Consider the following 18249-nt stretch of genomic DNA (forward strand, 5'->3'; position numbering starts at 1 on the left):
CTCTTTTCGACGCTTCTCCACCTCTCAAACATCGTTCAGTTTTCCCTCTCCATCCTCCTTTCTTCTCATATAGATAGACCCTTTGATGCTGCAGTGCTTTGGCCCGTGATTTAGTTTTGGCTACAAAGGGATGCTGCAGGCAGAGGGCTAAAAGACATTAACAAGGCCAATCACTCTCGCATTACTGAGACTTATTGGCATTTGTCACTGCTTGTTATCAGTTCCTGGTGGTCTTTTCTCCAGGTGTATGGTTTGATGGGTGTTGTATGGGATAAAGCCTGTGTGGTAGATTATGAAGAAGCACATCACACGTCGTGTTGGTTGATTGCCAGCGCATTCGTAGAAGCGGTGTGGAGAGTATGGGCGCAGCCCTAAACTGCCGCAGACTATCAGCCGTAGATATAGATTTGGAGCAATGACTCTGTACGACTCTCTGAGATACGTCAGCATATTAAAAAATCTCGATGCGTTACCAGGGCTCCGTAGTGTGTGTGGCTTCTCTTGCACTCTAGGCTGATAATGGCATAGTTGTAATTTGTCCATCTATGCCATTAAAAAGGAATGTGCAATCCTTAAGAAAACTGCTTTGGAGCACTGACTTGTATACTGTGTACTTTCCAGTAAAACACGCAGGAAAGTATATTTTTCCAAATAAACTCCTATAAAGGAGAATAAAAAGGGCAATGATGTTTTTAAATGTTTAAAACGTGCAGAGCAATTTCTAGTATCACTAGGTTCATAATCAAAATAGTAGTTTCCATTGGTCATTCAGCGGTTCAGATCAATGCCATGGATAGTCTTAGCCTTTAAAAAAAAAAAAAAAAAAACTGAACCACGGACCATATATAGATTTCTGTGCCATTGCAGTCAGTTACTTCAATGATAACCGGTCATTTGTACATTTTGAGTGTAAATTCTTGGCGACTGGTTTTGTTCGCCTTGCTTTAGCCACACGTTTCACATACCTTATTCAAAATCTATGAACTTATTATAATGTAATGCAATCTGTATGTTTTTTTTATATATTTGTAGGGCATTCTGGCCTTAGAATGCAACGGCAGTTAGAAATTCATCATCTTTAATCACTTGTAGTATACTATGCCACCCAAACTGCACTGGAAGCATTTGATAGTGGACCCCTGTGAGTCGAGAGTGGGTGAATGGATGAATGAGCAATTCTATGGATAGAAGAATAATGGCTAATTGCTTGGGTGCTTGGGCATATAACTGTCTGGGGCATCTTTAGGACAGACGACTTATCAGTTGCCTCTTTTATGGTCTGCATGGTTTATGTTGAAGAAAGAAGTGTAGTGGTTTTTCAAAAAACCTGTATTTTTAAATTTTTATAATTTGTAGTTAACAGGATTTTATGCTGTGCATTAGTAATGATTTTTTAAAAATAGTTTTATATTTGTAAAATGTTTATATTGTTAATATTTATGCTATGGCCAAGGTCAAAACATTAAACTTTGTTGGCTTATACATCATCGTCTGCATCCGGTGTTTACAATGACACAATGTTTTTAATGCCTTCCAGAATTAGAGGTGATTGTCAGTACTAACTATTCAAGCAGGCATTGAGTGCCATGAAGGGGTCCTTTGGAGTGGAGGCGCAGTCCATAATGGCTCGTGCTTGAGCTCGGCGTTTTTGTGTAACGATGAGTGAAGTTTTTGTTGCTGAACAAGTAATCCAGTCCCTTGGATTGCTCTGTGTGCTGTTCACATTGCTTTGAAGGTGATCCCTTTGGCTAAATGGAGCCAGTGATCCCTCTGGCTAAATTGAGCCAGTGTTGGGAAAAGTAGCCTGGTGTTGTATGCCAGCATCTGCAGGTTGAGCAGCTCTTTGGCAACCATGTTATGAGTTCTATTTAGTTCCTCAACAGTTAACAGTTCATCAAGTGATTACTGTCCTTTACTGTCACAAGAGTTCCAGGATTCTGTAATTGCTGATTTGTTTCTAAATATTGAGAATATAAAATACTAATACACTGAATTAATGATGAATCAACATTGCAGTTGGTGAAGCATTGAACACATGGGCATTATTAAGACCTAATTAATGAGACGTGGGTGATGTGCTGTAGGTTGGCATGCACATGCCATATTGCCTTCTGTCACCTCACATTTTTGTAATATTACGGCGAGCTTGCCACCCATGAGCGCGGATCACTATTACTGTTCACTATTTCTGTGGCCTCACCACAACCCTCCGCACCTTCTCAATTGATGCTGTACCAGACTTTTAAGGTGAAAATTTAAGTTGGTCCTGTGGGTATTTTAAACCGTATCCCGTAATATTTGAAATTTCTTCCCATTAAGCACTTAACCACTGAGAGATTTTACCAGTGCTTGACTCCAACACGTTAACCAACAGGACACTACGTATTTTTTAACCTGGTCACATGGTACATCCTATGCAAACATAAAGACCACTTTTTCGGCTAAAAACAATTGATTTGGGACTAAAGTTTGTCTTGCCTTTTCACACAAAGGATGGAAACCGCGCTATCGACCTTGCCATCGAGCAGGATAATCGAAGATGTGCCCTCATCCTCCAGCATTACGATCGCTGCAGCAGCCCCTCTAACGTTAATGGCATATATGATGGTAAGTTCCAAAGCCTTCTGTGCCGCTTGTTGACATGTATACCAGTGAGGTTTAAATGGATCTATCCTCCAAGTGCTATTGGCTAGAAAAGTCTCTTCATAAATGGAATCCGCTTTATAACTGATTAGTTCAACCCTTTGTGATGAATTCTCTTAGATTCTTTTCAAATGGTTTCAGTTATATGGGGAGAACAATAGACAGTGGGAACATGTGCTGTGATTACCCCGGTGTAGACATCTACACATGCCCAAATTAGTCACTGCGTTGGAGCACAGTAAATTGCCCTGTGAATATATATATTTTTTTATAGCCACCTTAAGTGGGAGTGCGAGGACTCTAATCAGCACTTTACTTACATCAATTTTGGGTCTGGTGTTAGCCAAGACCTTTTTGTTTTGTTTTTTAAACCAAATTCTTGAAAAAATATAAGTACACTAACCTTTTCAGTGCTCTTCATTCATTGGTGTATTCATGTGTCATTGACTTTGATTGCTTCCAGCCATCCCATCTTCGGGAAATAGTTCATCCGATTTCAACCTTTGGTTATAACCACTTCAAGAGGCAGTATTTTAAAAAACTTCCACAAAAAAAAACACATTTTAGTGCCAGGGCTGGTGGGCCTGTGTCTTGTTTATTTTGTTTTAACTGTTATGCTATTCCATTTCAGAATGGTTCAAAGATGGCTGCCCCTCCATGTGCATGCCTTACCATTCCCAAGTAGCTATTTGTGAATGATCTTTAATGAAGGATAAAACAAAAACATTCACATAGCTGCCCATGAATGCGCGTGCAAGAGCAGCTATCTTGTAACTGTTTTTGGTATACTTGATGAAAAAACACGTTATGTTTGTGCATGTGTGCCTGTGCGTCCATCTTGGAAAGTTTTTTGACAAAGTATAACAGAAACCATCATGAGATGGCAGCTTGATCGTCTGAACACATGCAAATGCATAGCCAGCCATCTGTGAATGGTCTTACTAGAACCTCACTAAACCTCTTCAAACAAAATACACACTGGCAAAACCAATAGGTGAGAAGCCAACACCAGACATATTACCCTCCCCCTTTCTTTAAATCCTCAGAGAGAGAGAGGCATCTGTCCAGAATTGAACATGTATAAAAAGGAGATGTTTCTTCCGTGCTTGGATACTGTGCATTGTAAAGGTTCTTCGGAAAAGGCATTACGTTTAGCTAAGGATTGTTTCCCTAAATACCCCGGCTAAAGCTGGAATGTTTATTTTTTCCACTGATGACAGAATAACGAAGGGGAACAGATATTCTTTGGAGGCGGGCACAGAGCCTGTATTTCAACCAGGAAGTGTTCCTGGATTTGGAAATGCCCCCAAAACAATGTTTTTATAAAATGTAGAGGGTCAAGGCTTTTTCTCCCTATTTGACTAAAAAGTCTAGTTATTTTTTTATATTATATGTGCAGCAAAATTTTCGCCTTGCCAATTTTTACACAGGAGTGTTTATAAAAAAAAAGCAAATGTTTTCTGATTTGAAGCATACGCCACCTTGTTTTGATAGCAAGGTCTCTTTAAAGATCATATTTTCAGCTAAAGCCCAGCATTGTATATAAGTGAAAATCACAGGCCTGTGTTTTGCAGAGTTCATTTGGGCGTTGTATGTTTTGCGAGTGTCTACAGAGTTCATAAATACATGATCTTTCTGTGTAGTTTGCTATCCTTCTCTCTTTATAGTTTGGAGAGATTCAAGCAGCTTGCACCCTGGGAAGTACGGTGAGTCTTTGAAGCTTTTAGTAACTGGATGCTTGTGTTCTTTACAGATGGATATCTGGAGGCCGAAGACAGTAATAACACCACGGAACTCTCAGAAACGTATGATCGAAGATGTTCCGATGCTGGCCCCCTGAATAGCACCCGAATGTCCCTGCAGTGCACCCTTCCCAGCAGACCAAACCTAAATAGCCACCTCAGCGACACTGTCATCGCTAGTCATAGCCAACAGCCAAGTTTTGTGGAAAGCCTGCCAGAAAACGTGTGTCACGCTGATGTTTTAGTATCGTCTGGGCTTCAGATGCCTCCTCTGGGGACAGAGCCTAGTTTACCAGTGAACACCGATAGCCCAGCCTCATATCCATCTGAACAGTTTTTTGGTGCTCATCCTCTAGTTGCCCACCTTAGTGTTGTAAACACTGTGCGCACATTGGACGCTAGAGACGTTCCTGCCGGAGATCATCAGTCAGTCAATGTCTCAACACAACGAATCGCCTCAAGTATCAGTGACAGTTCAGCAAAACGTGACTTGACAAGTGCCTCTCGGCACATTATTACCTCACCAACAGTGTTCACAGGAACCTTCTCTAAATGCAGTGGCTATGCTGAGGCACATCACAACAACACACATTCCACAACTGATGGGGAGCCCCACAAACCTTGGAAACAACCTGGAGCCTGCACTTTGAGTTCCACCTCTAGAGGCAGCCACTCTGCCATTATCAGTGACACAGACACAGTGTTGAAAAGCTGCTTTCGAGGCTCTTTCTTGACTCCAGAGTTTAAAAAAAGCCAAGGTGTGGATGTCAAGTCACCCGATCACATCTACGCAGTCTCACGTGAAAACTCTGAAGCTTGTGATTTAGAGAAAACCATGCTGGATCCAAGGCTCACGGGCCCCACAGATGACAGATGCTTGCTTTCGGATTTACATGATCAGAGCGTTGGCTCAAAGAGTGATAAGTACGACAGCTGCCACAGCGAATGTTATGATAGCACAGGCGGTGCTTCTAGCTACGACAGCACCCACAGTCAACACTTTGAAGAAAGCAAGGCTGATCTTGCTTCGGAGACTCAACGGGACGCCTCTTCAATCTCAGACAGTAAGAGCATTGTCCCCAAGAAAGACCCTGTTCCTCGTGAAGTGGATTTTAACACTCCCAAGTGGCATTCACATCCAGGGCATGACTTCACTGCACAGGATCTGCATGTGGTGTCTGACACCTCCCCACTCACATATATGTTTGGTAAAGAATCTAAGATCTGTAATGCTGTAGGAGAAGAATATACAGAAGGATTTTCTATTCGTGGTGGTTTTCAACAGGAAATAAAAGGAGTGTGTACAGCATCTGGAGAGTCGGAGAGTGGGAGTGAGCCCCAAACTACAGAGAGAAACTTCTTGGTAGCAGATTCTGCTTCTGCAGTGAGTGGAAGGAAAGGAAATCCTACAGTTACCCCTGCTACACAGCATAATACTGATCTTGCTTCTCAGGATAATACTGCTCTTGCTTCTCAGGATAATACTGCTCTTGCTTCTCAGGATAATACTGCTCTTGCTTCTCAGGATAATACTGCCCCGGCTTCTCAGGATAATACTTCCCCTGCTTCACAGGATAATACTGCCCCTGCTTCACAGCATAATGCTGCCCCAGCTTTACAGGTCAATACTGCCCCTGCTACACAGGATTCTTCACCTGCAACACCGGATACCCACGCCACAGATGCCCTCAGTCGAGACTGTGGCCTTGCTCCTAAAGACTTTGATATGTGCGCAAAATTAAAAGCTATGATGCTTTCCACAAAGAAGTACAAGTCATCTTTTCCGTCTCAACATTCGTTGACGGAGCGTGCTCAGCCAGGACAATTTTGCAATGGGGTGCTGGTTATGGGAATGTGTGGCAATGGTGTTGATGTTCAGGAGGCCAGTTCCATGCCTGAGGAGGAGATACATTGTCAGAGTCAAGATACTTTGTCAGTGGAAGTGTGCCTCGGTAAAAATGGCGCTTCTCTAGATGAAAGACCTGACACATTGAGCAATAAGTTCCAACAAAGTGTCTTGTTGGATCGAGAGCGACAACAAAGAAATTCAATTGTTGACACACTGCAAGGTGACTATTCTGCTGGTCAGGATGCTTCTCCTGGAAATGCAAACTATGCCAGCTTGTCTACAGAGCTCAGAAGGATGATGGTTGCCACTAAAATGGTGCAGTCACCTTCGTCCCAGCGAAGCAAAAGTCCCTGTTATATTACGCCTCGAACGAAGAGCCGTGTTAATTCGTCCTCATCCCGTAACAGCAGTTCTTCACTTTTTGATGAATCTTTGGAAATGCCTCAAAGAGGTCCACGGATTTTCAGCCCGGTTCGAAGATGTAAGTCTCCTCATGCATGCAGTGGAATGGCAGATGACAGTTCCCAGGATGAGCAGCCTCTTTCCCAAGGGGCAGGACTCTTGGGACATTTTCCGGAGCCATCTACAAAAGGAATGGAAACACACAGCCTGGACGATACTGTAATCATTGACAAAAATGTTGTGCCTCTAGGTACATTGTGCTGTAAAACTGGTGCCCCAGAGACCAAGGAGGATGTATCAGAAAATCCAAGCTGTGCTTTGTTCCTTGACTCTATGGGCAAAGGAGAAGGTGGGAGTTCTGGGCTTGATCATCTCAGTCAAACAGTGATGCTCCAATCTCAGGGTATTGGTCGGAGTGGGGAGAATCAGCTCGAGGACTCCAGCCCAACATTGCTACTCCGATCTCAGAACGCTGGTTCTAATGGAAATCGTTTGCTAGCCGACTCCCCTGCAACAGTGCTGCTTCGATCACAGGGTTTTGGTGGATCTGGGGGTAATGAGCCCGATGACTCTGATGCCACAGTGCTGCTCCCGTCTCATGGTGATGGTGGAATTAGGGGTAGTGAGCCAGACGAAACCATTCCAACAGCATTAATTAAACCTCAGAGAAACTGTAACTTCAGTGATTTCTTCACTGACGACAAATCTTCCTCGTTCACAGATGAGCGCATGCCCTTTGCAGTCCATACTGCCAGGTCACAAATTTCTCCACTGATTTCAGACCCAGACAGCAACATGTCGGATAACACTTGGATGACAGAAGATGGAGACCACTCCGGAGCTGCTCCTCATCTGGGTATGGGCAGTTTGAAGTGTCTCAATGCTGTAAGTGGACCAAATAAAAGCATGGACTTGTGTCACAGCACGCTCTTGTACCCTCACCTTTGTTCAGAGGAGGAAGGATCACCTCTCAGGCCAAGGTACAGCTTTAGTAGATTATCCACTATCCGGCCTTCTCATCCGGTGTCCGCAGTGAGTAGCAATCTGGATACGTTGTACCCAGTTCAGGGCTCGACTAGTTTCAACCTCACCCTGTCTCCCGGGGGGCGCCCCATGAGCATAGATGTGAATGAGCCAATTGAGTATCTGTACATGGACCCTGAGGAAGGACATGCATTGATAGAGCGTCATTACCCGTGCACAGACGACTCGACTCAGAACTCTACAAGCTCCAACGATACCATCATCTATGACTGGACCACTTACAAGAGCCAGCAGTCAGAGCCTCATGTGAAAAGAAAAAGAAACCTGAAGGTTAATGGCCACAAAATTTCACCTGAACTCTATAGACTTTCCAATGATGACATCATGGCAAAGCTGAGGGAATTTGGAGAGAATCCGGGGCCAGTCACCAGCTTGACCCGACGCGTCTACTTGGCACTTCTAGACAAGTTGATGAAGGATCCACAGACAAAAGGGGCTCAGTCAGGTAACATTTGGGTCATTGACTACATATTTTTCGTGGGTACAATGCTCAAGTCTGTTATTTTAATTTTCCCCCATCTTTCTTTGCTTTTTTTCCTTTTTTTTTTTTTTTGGGGCTTCCTTGCGTCACGCAGAGTACAGTCCGGAGCTGACCTTGGCTCTGCGGAGTTTTCATATTCCTGACTGCACCGAGGATGAGATGATCCTTTCCAGACAGTTTGATAAACCGGATAAGAATGCAAAGTGGCGTGAAGGCGTGCTGAAGTCTAGCTTCAATTACCTGCTCCTGGATCCCAGGTACCAGTCATTGCCAAAAGGTGCCGCAGTTATTCTAGGCAGTCTGTCAGACTATGGTATGACTGGCACTTGAATTGCAGATTCACTTTGTATTAGGTTTTATTCTCTTGTTTTGTACAAAGCTTTGAAATATTTTAGGTGAATGTTCATGAGTTTTTGGTAGATTAAAAATAACATGTTAATAGTGTTTGGAGCCCTTCAAATGAGTGACAGACCAAGCCAGATCTTTTTCTTGAGATAGGCAGAAAAATGTCTCATGCTCTGCTAAAAATAGCCCAAGTGTTAAAAGTATAACAGCCACCAGTGTTTTTCATTCTAGCCCGCTCTATGGGTTATTGTTAAACGCCCCTCCTTGTTTGTACCTTTAAAGCATCCATCCATTTCCTATAAACTCCCCCACTTTTGTTTCTTCAAACCCATTTGTGCCCCATTAACTTAGGTGCTATTTAGACATGTTTACAAAACCAGATTATTTTCTGGCAGCAAGTAAAGAGCTATCAGTACTCCTATGAGGTGTCATTTGTTATTAGACGGTGCCATCGCAGGTTTTGTTTCTTGGAGTTGTATCCACGTTGACCAAATAATTGAAGAATTTAGTTGCAACCTTGAGACATTGCAATCAAATAATTGATGCATCTCCACTAGAGATGAACTTGAGAGAGGTTTCATGTGAACTTTATATTGCTGGAGAGTTGCTGAATGATGAATGTCTGAGTAAAGGCCTTTGAATTCCAGAGCATTTTGGTTAGTTTATTAGAATCTTGAAGGTCCACGTGAAGAGGCTAGAGAGATTCGAGATGAGCAGAGAGCAAGGAGAAGGTTAATGAGATGCAAATGAGAAGATACCAGAAGTCAGAGTTTGGAGAGATTTGAAGACATCATAAGAACCTCCATGTGAGGCAAACTGAGAAGGAGATTCCAACAAGCGAAGGCGAGGCAGGAGAGGTGTTGACGTATACGTGAACTGAAAGACAAAATGATCGGCACAAAAGTGAACAAATTACAAAGAGCAGTTGAGATGGGGAAGAAGGACACAATTTATTTGCAAAAAATTGATAAATTACATGTTTTGTAAAGCATAGATGTATCTGAGTGACAATATAGAAATGAGCCCAGAGAAAGAAAGGTAAACTTGGAAGATGTTTACAAGCAGACAACGTATTGCAATTCAAGGAGAAGAATGGAAAAAGAGTGGATTGAAGGGAAAGGTTAAGAGCTCAACGTGATCACATTTCTTGCTAGAGAAAGGACTCTTCTATCTTACTGACTTCTTGTATTTAAGGCAATTTTTAAAAAGTCTTTCTGGACGGTTCCCTGTTTCTTAGTTATTTTCAGGATCTTAAAAGTTGCAACCTTAGGGTGCAAGACCACTTGTATGAAGATGGAGTCACTAAAGCCCCTTCATAGTTTGACCAAAACCTACTAGAAAAACTTCTACATGGTGTTCCATTGTGTTCTTATCTGCAGAAGTCTGGGGTTCTCAGATGTCAGCTCACCGCCACGTCCACACTTGAGATGTTTTTGCCTCTTTGTTTCATATACACATTAATTGATCTTTATGATGGCATATTCGGTTTTGTTTTTCTTATTCCTTATTAGTATTTCAAAACATCATATCCAGAAGCATCACTGTGAAGGATAAATACTGGCATGTGTTTCGCTCTTTGGAGATTGTAACCCTGAAAACCCTTTTCAAGACTTTAATGATTACTCTTTTGCTTATATATTTTAACACATTTCATTTTTGTCATAGAATCACATCTCTTGTCCCAAAAGGTTTGTTTTTAATTTCACTTTATTTCCTACTCAACTGTTTCTTGCTATGAGTCACTGTACGATCGCAGCGTTTTAGTCTTGGATTTGATGTGATTTAATTTTTTTCTTTCCATTCATTCTGAACCTTTCTTCATGGCTTATAAACCACGGTCCCCTGGTGTATTTTTGTTCCCTGTTCTCTGTCTTCCCTGCAGAGTGACTCGGAACCTGCCCTGTCGTTGCCTGAACCTGAGTCGGGCAGAATGTTTTCGTACCTTTGTCAGTGCTGTCTTTTATGTGGGCAAAGGGAAGCGATCACGCCCCTACAGCCATCTATACGAGGCCCTTACACACTACAAGACCAGCAAGAAACAGGTATGGCATCACTGCTGCGATCTGTAGCTGGTAGTACGGGCTTGGCAAACAGGAGGTGGACTAGTTCGCGTATCTGGGGGACAGCTGCCGCTAGTCCAATTAGAAGAAGGAATTGGTTACAAAATGGTATGCAAATGTATTTCAAGATTTTTTACCAAAAAGGAAGTTAACTGAGTTCTCTACAACTTCAAATATGAGATTCGTGTTAAGAAGTTGGATATTGGGTATAGGAGCAATGGTTGGGCTTTATATGTAATAGTAATCTATTGCAGAAAGTCAGGTTTCAGTGTGGATGTCTGTGTGTTTGCACGATGACACAAGGTCTCAGCCAAAGAAGGAAAGCACACAGTACATGCAAGATGTAATTTCGTGCATTTTCAAACATTTGGTTTCATTTTGTCTTGAGGCACAGCTGGGCAAAACAAATTATGTAGGGGTCAGCCTGTATAATATATAGACCATTGATGAGACTCCTACACCAGTATTTCCCTGTCCCCATTTTGTATTAACTGTGATCTGTGAACAAAGGAAGTTCTAGAAATGGCAATCAGCACTTCTACATAAATTTATTATATCAGGGGAAAATCCACACTTGTTAAAACTATTTATTAGCATAACATTGTTCTTAGTCTTCAATAAATGGCCTCTCAGTTTTTCTATTTTATCCATTCAAAAATTAATGCCAACATTGCCTAACAACCAAGAGGATGGTTTGTGAGAATTTCCTTTAGCCACTTCTATTTGTAATTCAGAAAACTGAACCTTCAGCAAAAGAAATAGATGATCTGCAATCACGTTGGTTGCTTGCGTGTCTTAACTCTGATAACCTGTATCTCCGTGCTGCCTTCTCTTTGCAGGCATGTCAAAAAGTGCAACATATCTTGGATATATGGCAGACGGGCCTCGGGGTGGTATCCCTGCACTGCTTCCAGAATGCTATCCCAGTGGAGGCATACACGCGGGAAGCATGTATGGTAGATGCTATCGGTACGTTATGAGTCACATTTATGGCAGGCTGAGACTGATGGGCAGAAGGGGTTTTTAGACTCTAGCTCTCTTTGGTTTAATGCTACTTGGCACGCCTGTGTGTTTTTCTAATGGACATGTGAATCACATTATTGATGTTAACCCACAGCAGTCCTCATTTAAATGTTTCCTGAATTTCCTCCTTGGGTATGATGACTTTTCCCATTTTACTCCTGAACCAGTCATTCTTTATTTCCAAGCACCACACCAGACCAGGCCTATCTCATAACCCCTTACAATAAAAACTGCCAAAATTGCCTCTCTACTCTGGTATGCTAAATTCCTTCCTTATATTGATACTGTTTGGTTATTGGTGTCACTTCTGGCATCTTCTCTCTTTTCCAGACTTTACTACACCTCTATTCATCGGGGTTGCATGGGTATCCCTTTCCTTGTCTCATTAATCTTCCTCTAAACTATCTCCATTTGATTTTTATCCCTTGAAACAGGTGCAAAATAGGTGAAGTATTTGAAAAGATTGTATCGAAAACTGACCGTTTCAAACTTTATACCTATGCCACCCTTTGTTATAGATACCTTTCCTGACATATAAGCAGTTGTGTGACCCATTCTAACATGCTTCCTCCTCTTAACTCTTCAGGGATCAAGATGTTGACCAATCAGAAGAAAGGGAATTATTACGGCTACTCTCAGGATTGGCCGATGAAGCGGCGAAGGCGGCTTGGGGTGCACATGCTGCAAAGGGCAATGCAGATCTTTCTGGCTGAGGGAGAGAGGCAGCTGCGTCCAGCAGATATCCGGATCGGCCAGTGAGGGACAGGATTCTTTGGTTTGTCCTGGCCGTCATTACTCTGACTAGATAAGTCCCCTTCATCTGATGTCTGAGGAGTGTGCCTGCTTCCTCAGGAATAAAGGGATGTGAGGTCATTGATTCTCCACCTTTCAATGCCAGATGCCCTTGAAAGCCCAGCACAGAGTATACTGCATGCTTGCTGAGTCCACTGCAACGGAAGAGCTTGGATTGCTAATCTGGAAGCGGCTGATGAAGTTTCGTTTGTGTGCTTTACGGAGAGGAAGAGACCACTTCCATAATGTGTGACTGATGGGAAATGGTGGTCTTGGAATTCAGTATTCAGGTTTTTGGTCATCCATACTTGCTCCTGAATCTTCTGTGGAACCAGACAATCTCGACGTTCACAGTCTCAATGATTATGTGTTCAAAAGCAGCTCACTTCTTTGTTGTGTGCCTTGACGTCATGGGTCTTGTTCTTTTTAGCACCCTTAGCTGTAAATGTGAATATTTTTAAAAGCCAAGAATTGTACAAACTTCACAAAAAGGAGTTCCATGACTCCATGTTCTCAGCATATCAGACGTTTTCCTCTTCATCTTCCTGCCTGAGAACAACTTGTAGATGAAGTAGAGGGTGAATGAACAATTTCTCAAAGATGACGAATGGAAGGAGCAAATTGGACTGAATTTTTACTGCATTTGCACAATATTTTTTTATTATTTTTTACTTGTGTCTACACTGATGCTGACAATCGTGAATAATTTTTTAATATTTATGTTGACTGCAGCTCAGCAGCGGTGATCTTGGTTCTTCATGGGCATTTGGAAAGACTCCAAATCACCTCTTGTGAACAAAACTTAAGCAACACTGGTACCATACCTACACAAGGCGCGGTCACCTCTTCGTTTTTTAAAAAAAAATTGTGTGTATGTGAACCATAGCATTTAGGAACACTGCAACACTTTTTTTGTTTTTGCAAGGAATGGCCTCCTCTTCAGCCTTTAAATTCTTGCTGCACTTGATGTAAGAAACCCTTCTTGTCTCTTCTCAGGGCAAACTGATTGTCCTTGTTTTTTTTTTGTTTCTTTTTTTACTTTCTGTGAAATGTTTAGCTAGCTTGCAGCCTTCCTTGCTTATATGGCTTTTGGCCTTGTTTTAATAGGCTTATTTATTGACCCCCAAGTCCCTTTAGAGTCAGAACTCCAAGACCAAACCTGTCCTCATATGCAGTCCGCTCTATCATCGCCGAAACAGAGCAAAGGGTGACACCTGTGGCAGGGCAAGAAGGTGCAGGCCGCCTGCTTGTTTTCAGCCAGTGCCATACTGTGGAGTGCCCATGAGGTGTCCCTGCTGCACCACTGAACTTGCTTTGTCTCTACTGAAACTTTGTTTTCGCTGAACCTGTAGCCCAATGCTGTGTGCTATAAAGTTACGTTGGTTGTTAATAAAACACTAATGTAGGCCCGAGGCCACCTCCAAACCCTGCGAGGGATAGAGGAAAGAAAGGGCAGTGAAGAAGCTGTAAGATAACAGCCTTGTTAAGCGAATGAGTGGCACGAAAACACTTGTACCAGACTGGCTCGCAATGATGGCATTGCTTCATTTGGAATGCCTTCAGCTGGCCCTTTCCTTTTTTGTTGCCAACATGGCTTTACATTCTGAAACTTGTAGATACCATGTTAACATTTTAAGGCTTAATGCCAGCGTTCGTAGTGCTGAGGGCTGAAAAGCCTGGACTGTATCCTACACCATGTGGTTTCGAGGCAGCCATGATGGGGATATTGTTGTTATATTCAGCAAATCTGCTGTTGTACAGTCTACACTTCTGTCTCAAGCCTGTAGGTGTACCAAATCAGCCGTGTTCTTGCTGCAAGATGTAGGAAGTATGCGTTGCATCTTCCTGGTGGTTGTAAACCGAATAGGTGTCAAATACTTACATATTTTAAAAACCTGGATTTTCAACATTTATGAACTGGAGGGAGGGAGGGCATTCAAATCAGATTTTCTTAACATCCACACTTACGCAAATTAATTTAATGGCATGAATTTGGTGGTTCTCATGAATGCCTGGCATGAATCTCATGCCCCATGCATCAGTGCAGGGCCGCTTTTGGTGGACGTTTCTGTAATCTGATTCGAGTAAAGTCACAGGAGTCTGATATTCGGACCTGGCCTTTGTTTCTGGTTGTGATTGTCAAGAAGCTGTGAATGAATCGCTTCACCGTTAACCTATAAAAAATAGTCTAGTTCAGTATAGAGCTCTGGAAAGAACCTCTCTGCACCCGCACTTGCATCTTACTCTAGGCTTGGCATGGCCAGTGACTTCCTCATCAGGCTTGGGACTGTCTGTTTTGACATCTTCAAATGTCGGGTAGAAGCTGCTGGCCTGAAAGCCATCTGAGTGGATTAATCCATTTTCGAGTATGGCTGCGGTGAAATGTAAATGTACCAGTGAGTCAGTTAGCTGCCTTTACTAGTATTACACAAACCTTCCTTCATGTTTCATCATGGCAACGTGAACGGAAACCTCTGTCTGATCAGTTTGTTTATTTCTCTACCAGTCCTGTATGCTTCTCCTAAAATTACCATCAAAGCACTCCGTAAACCTTGGATACAAGAGCAACTGAAATCTCTATCTTGACTGATCAGCGGTCAGTAGAGCGTTGAGAGAAAGTTTTTGCTTTATATCCACTGTGTGGACAAAGCTGCATTGAAATTAAGTCTGCTCCACTGGATAGTAACATGCATCTAATGATTAGCAAACAGCAAATTCTTGAAAAGAGTCTCAAGGGAGAGGCCGAAGCTCTGGGAAAAGATCTTCTCAAATGAAATCTGCAAACAGCCAGATGGTGTTAAGTGCACATCTTCCTGATGAACCAGTGTAAGGATTCCGACCATCAGCAAGAAGTGCTAGTAACTAAAGTGGTGCTACAAAACCTCTTCTGAAAAGGCAACATTTCCTGCATCACAAACCTCTGTAGACTCCTTGCTTGGGAGTGTAGAAAAGATCCATTCTTCAAAGTAAGCAGTTATGCCCCTGTAGCAGTGTTTTTACAGCTTGGTGTCTGTTATAGTTGAAGATGATTCTCAGCCATCCTTCCCATGAACAAGGATGGCAGAATCAATTACCTTTTAGAGATCAGTAGAGAGTGTTACGGTTTTGGTTATTAGGCTAACACTAGTGACCTTAACCACGTGACTGCTAGATGTAGTGTGTTTTGAAATGTATTAGAGCTATACCCTATCCAACCACCAGATGGCAGGAGTATGCAAAGCAGGTTAGCTATTGATTCATATTAAACTGAAAAAACAATGTTTCAGGTAAGCAACTTTTTTTCCCCCAGCCAGAATTGATGGACACATTGCCTACTCAAACCAGGTTTCCTCTTGTTTCCTAACTCTCCCAGTCTTTCTTTTATGTTTTTAATGTAATGTGATTGCTTCAGTTTCTGGCTTGGGTGAAGGGCTACATACCTCTGTTCAGCTTTGTATACAGGTCTGTAGACCTAGGAAAAGGGAGAAGGATGTTGGGGACGTGGTGGTACCCAGTGTATGACATTCACCTTAAGCAGTTAGCACTGCAGGATTACCTCAGTGGTGCACACTACGCTTGCACTTAGAGGTGCAACATTTTTAGCAGGTATTCCCCGCAGTTGTAAATTGGTGATTTTAATAAACTGGAATATCATTCATTTAAGGAATATTTAGGACTTTGCAAACTAATGTTTCTGAAGATAAAAAAAAATATGAATGTACCTTTTTTTTTGCACTATGTAAACTCCTGAAGAATGTTTCGTGCACATTTTTTTCAAAACTAAAATCCTATTGGAGTAAATATGTTTTATATATCTAAATAAAAACCTAATTGGCATTAGCCCCTTCCCCAAAACCTGTTCCGTTGCATATATTTGGTTCGCTTGTGTTTTTTAGTTTTTCTAATCTATACTTTTGTGGTGTAGAGGCGGCGGGGGGAGGGGGTGTGTATACAGAGCCTTTGTAAATGCTAAGAATTGTTGTCCTTTCTCACTTCCTTCGGTTAGAGCCACACAGTGAGATGACCACGTATTACCTTGTTGGTAGATGCCTAGACTCCTTAAGTCTTTCTCCGTAGCGCTTTGAAAGATGTACTGAACGCACTGCCGCTGGTCTTCATAGCAGACTCTTGTCAAACCGTCTCACTTTTACCTCATGTCTTCCATATCCTCTTTTTTTTTGTAAAAAAATTTTTAAGAGTTTTATACAGTGCGAACTAGACCCCAGACATCGGGTGTCAAGGCTTTACATGAGCACCAGTTACGTTACAGAAGGACACATTCATTTTTTTTTTTTTTTTTTTTTCGTCACGGGGAGATTAAGTGATTTGCCCAGAATCACAGGATGTTGAGCGTCGTTGCCAAGACTCGAACCCGGTTCCCCAGCTTCGAGGTCAACCGCTTTAGCTGTAAGGCTACATCCTATCCCCTTTGTTTTGTTTGCTTTCTTGGAGTCGCAAGTGTACCGTTCACACTGTTTCTCAGTTTAACATTTGTAAAGTCCAACCAGTAACACCAAACTTTTTTGTTCAAAGTCTTCGAAGCACATTGTAAAGTAACTGAGAGCTTTGCCTACTATTAAACAAGCATATGCAATGCAATAGGTCTCGCATTTGCGAGAGTTTAAGCTATAAGCATTGTAAATGACAATGCCCTTTGTTTTAAAAACCAAAACATAAATAAAAGACATTGTCCTATACAATGCCAATAGCTCAAACGTCGCGTAAATGCGAGACCTATTGCATTGGAAATTGTTTAAATGGTTAGCAAAGACCTAACAAAACAAAAATGCTTAATTACCACTGGACATGCCGTAAGCACTAATCAAAACCTTTAGATGTCCGCTCCTCTGCAAAAAAAGAGAGTACATAGTGCTTCCTGACTATTACCTTTGCTTTTAGTTTTCCTCTCATTTACTGAGGTATGTCGGTGTCACATACCAAGCAAGGCCTGCCTTTCCCTTCTATGCTCTGACATCTCTTGCAGGACAATTGTCTGCGCTATAGCAAACCCCTCAAACGCACCGATAATTAAGAGGTTTCGGAATCAGATGGGTTGTCTCCATTCCCATGAGAGAGGTTTTGTTTCCTACTGTAATAATGATCCCTCCTGGTGCGGTCAAGGCCTTGAAACTGATTTTGCGTCGCCACAGATCCAACCCAGCAAGAATTTGATGCAGTGAAGCGCCTCGTTTTGTGACCGCCATCATCACTGGCTTAGGTTGGATACTTGAGCTGGCTTCTAACGTACCAGCTTTCGTGTTGTACCCACATCAGCCTCCTAATTGTCACGTTCAGGTGCTCCCTGGGTTGGTGTTCTGATTTGGCTACTTTCGTAGCGTTCTAGTAAAAAGAGGTGGCCTGTGGTGGCTAGCGCATACTGCCCATTCCATGTTGCTAAAGCCGCCCCTATAAGAAGGGAGAGAGGAGCGTTTTATCACATACGATCTGATTTTCAGGCCTTGCTACAGTGGTTTTGTTGCCCAACTTTTATGCATCTGCGACTATATTTCAGTCCACAGCCCTCGCTTCCTCGGGCCCCCTCTTTCCTCATCTTTCTTCGACATATAGCGCCAAGACACCTACGGGTATTAGCGTGCTCTATAAATCCTACTAACATAGCATGTCGTCTCCCTACCATGGTGCGTGGGCCATGAGTATCCGCAGGTTCAGGTGTAGATGACATTCATGATATTACGAAGCGTCAACCCCCCCTCTCTCTTTAGTGGAAGCTCTCACCATGGTGGGCTTCAGCTCTTACCTTTGGATTGCTCCTGGCCTATTTTCGTACTGTCCTTCAGGCACACTTGCGATGCCTGCAGTCCTTCGAAGCGCTTGCACTTTTAGAAATGTGCACTTTACCACTTTATCAAAATACATTTAAAGTCGATC

General features: G+C 42.5%; 1 protein-coding gene across 1 annotated transcript in view; it reads left to right on the plus strand.

Moving 5' to 3' along the window:
• Positions 1-16215, plus strand: part of ANKLE1 (ankyrin repeat and LEM domain containing 1) — a 40163-nt gene extending 23948 nt beyond the window's left edge. Inside the window, exons 4-9 of the mRNA XM_085638298.1 lie at positions 2493-2607; positions 4397-8125; positions 8256-8418; positions 10389-10548; positions 11406-11535; positions 12176-16215. Coding sequence (XP_085494424.1) covers positions 2493-2607; positions 4397-8125; positions 8256-8418; positions 10389-10548; positions 11406-11535; positions 12176-12348 — 4470 coding nt within the window. The 3' untranslated portion in view covers positions 12349-16215. The remainder of the gene's footprint in view (positions 1-2492; positions 2608-4396; positions 8126-8255; positions 8419-10388; positions 10549-11405; positions 11536-12175) is intronic.
• Positions 16216-18249: the final 2034 nt, after the last annotated feature.

Source organism: Triturus cristatus, chromosome 12 (genome assembly GCF_964204655.1).
Source record: "Triturus cristatus chromosome 12, aTriCri1.1, whole genome shotgun sequence".
NCBI lineage: Eukaryota > Metazoa > Chordata > Amphibia > Caudata > Salamandridae > Triturus > Triturus cristatus.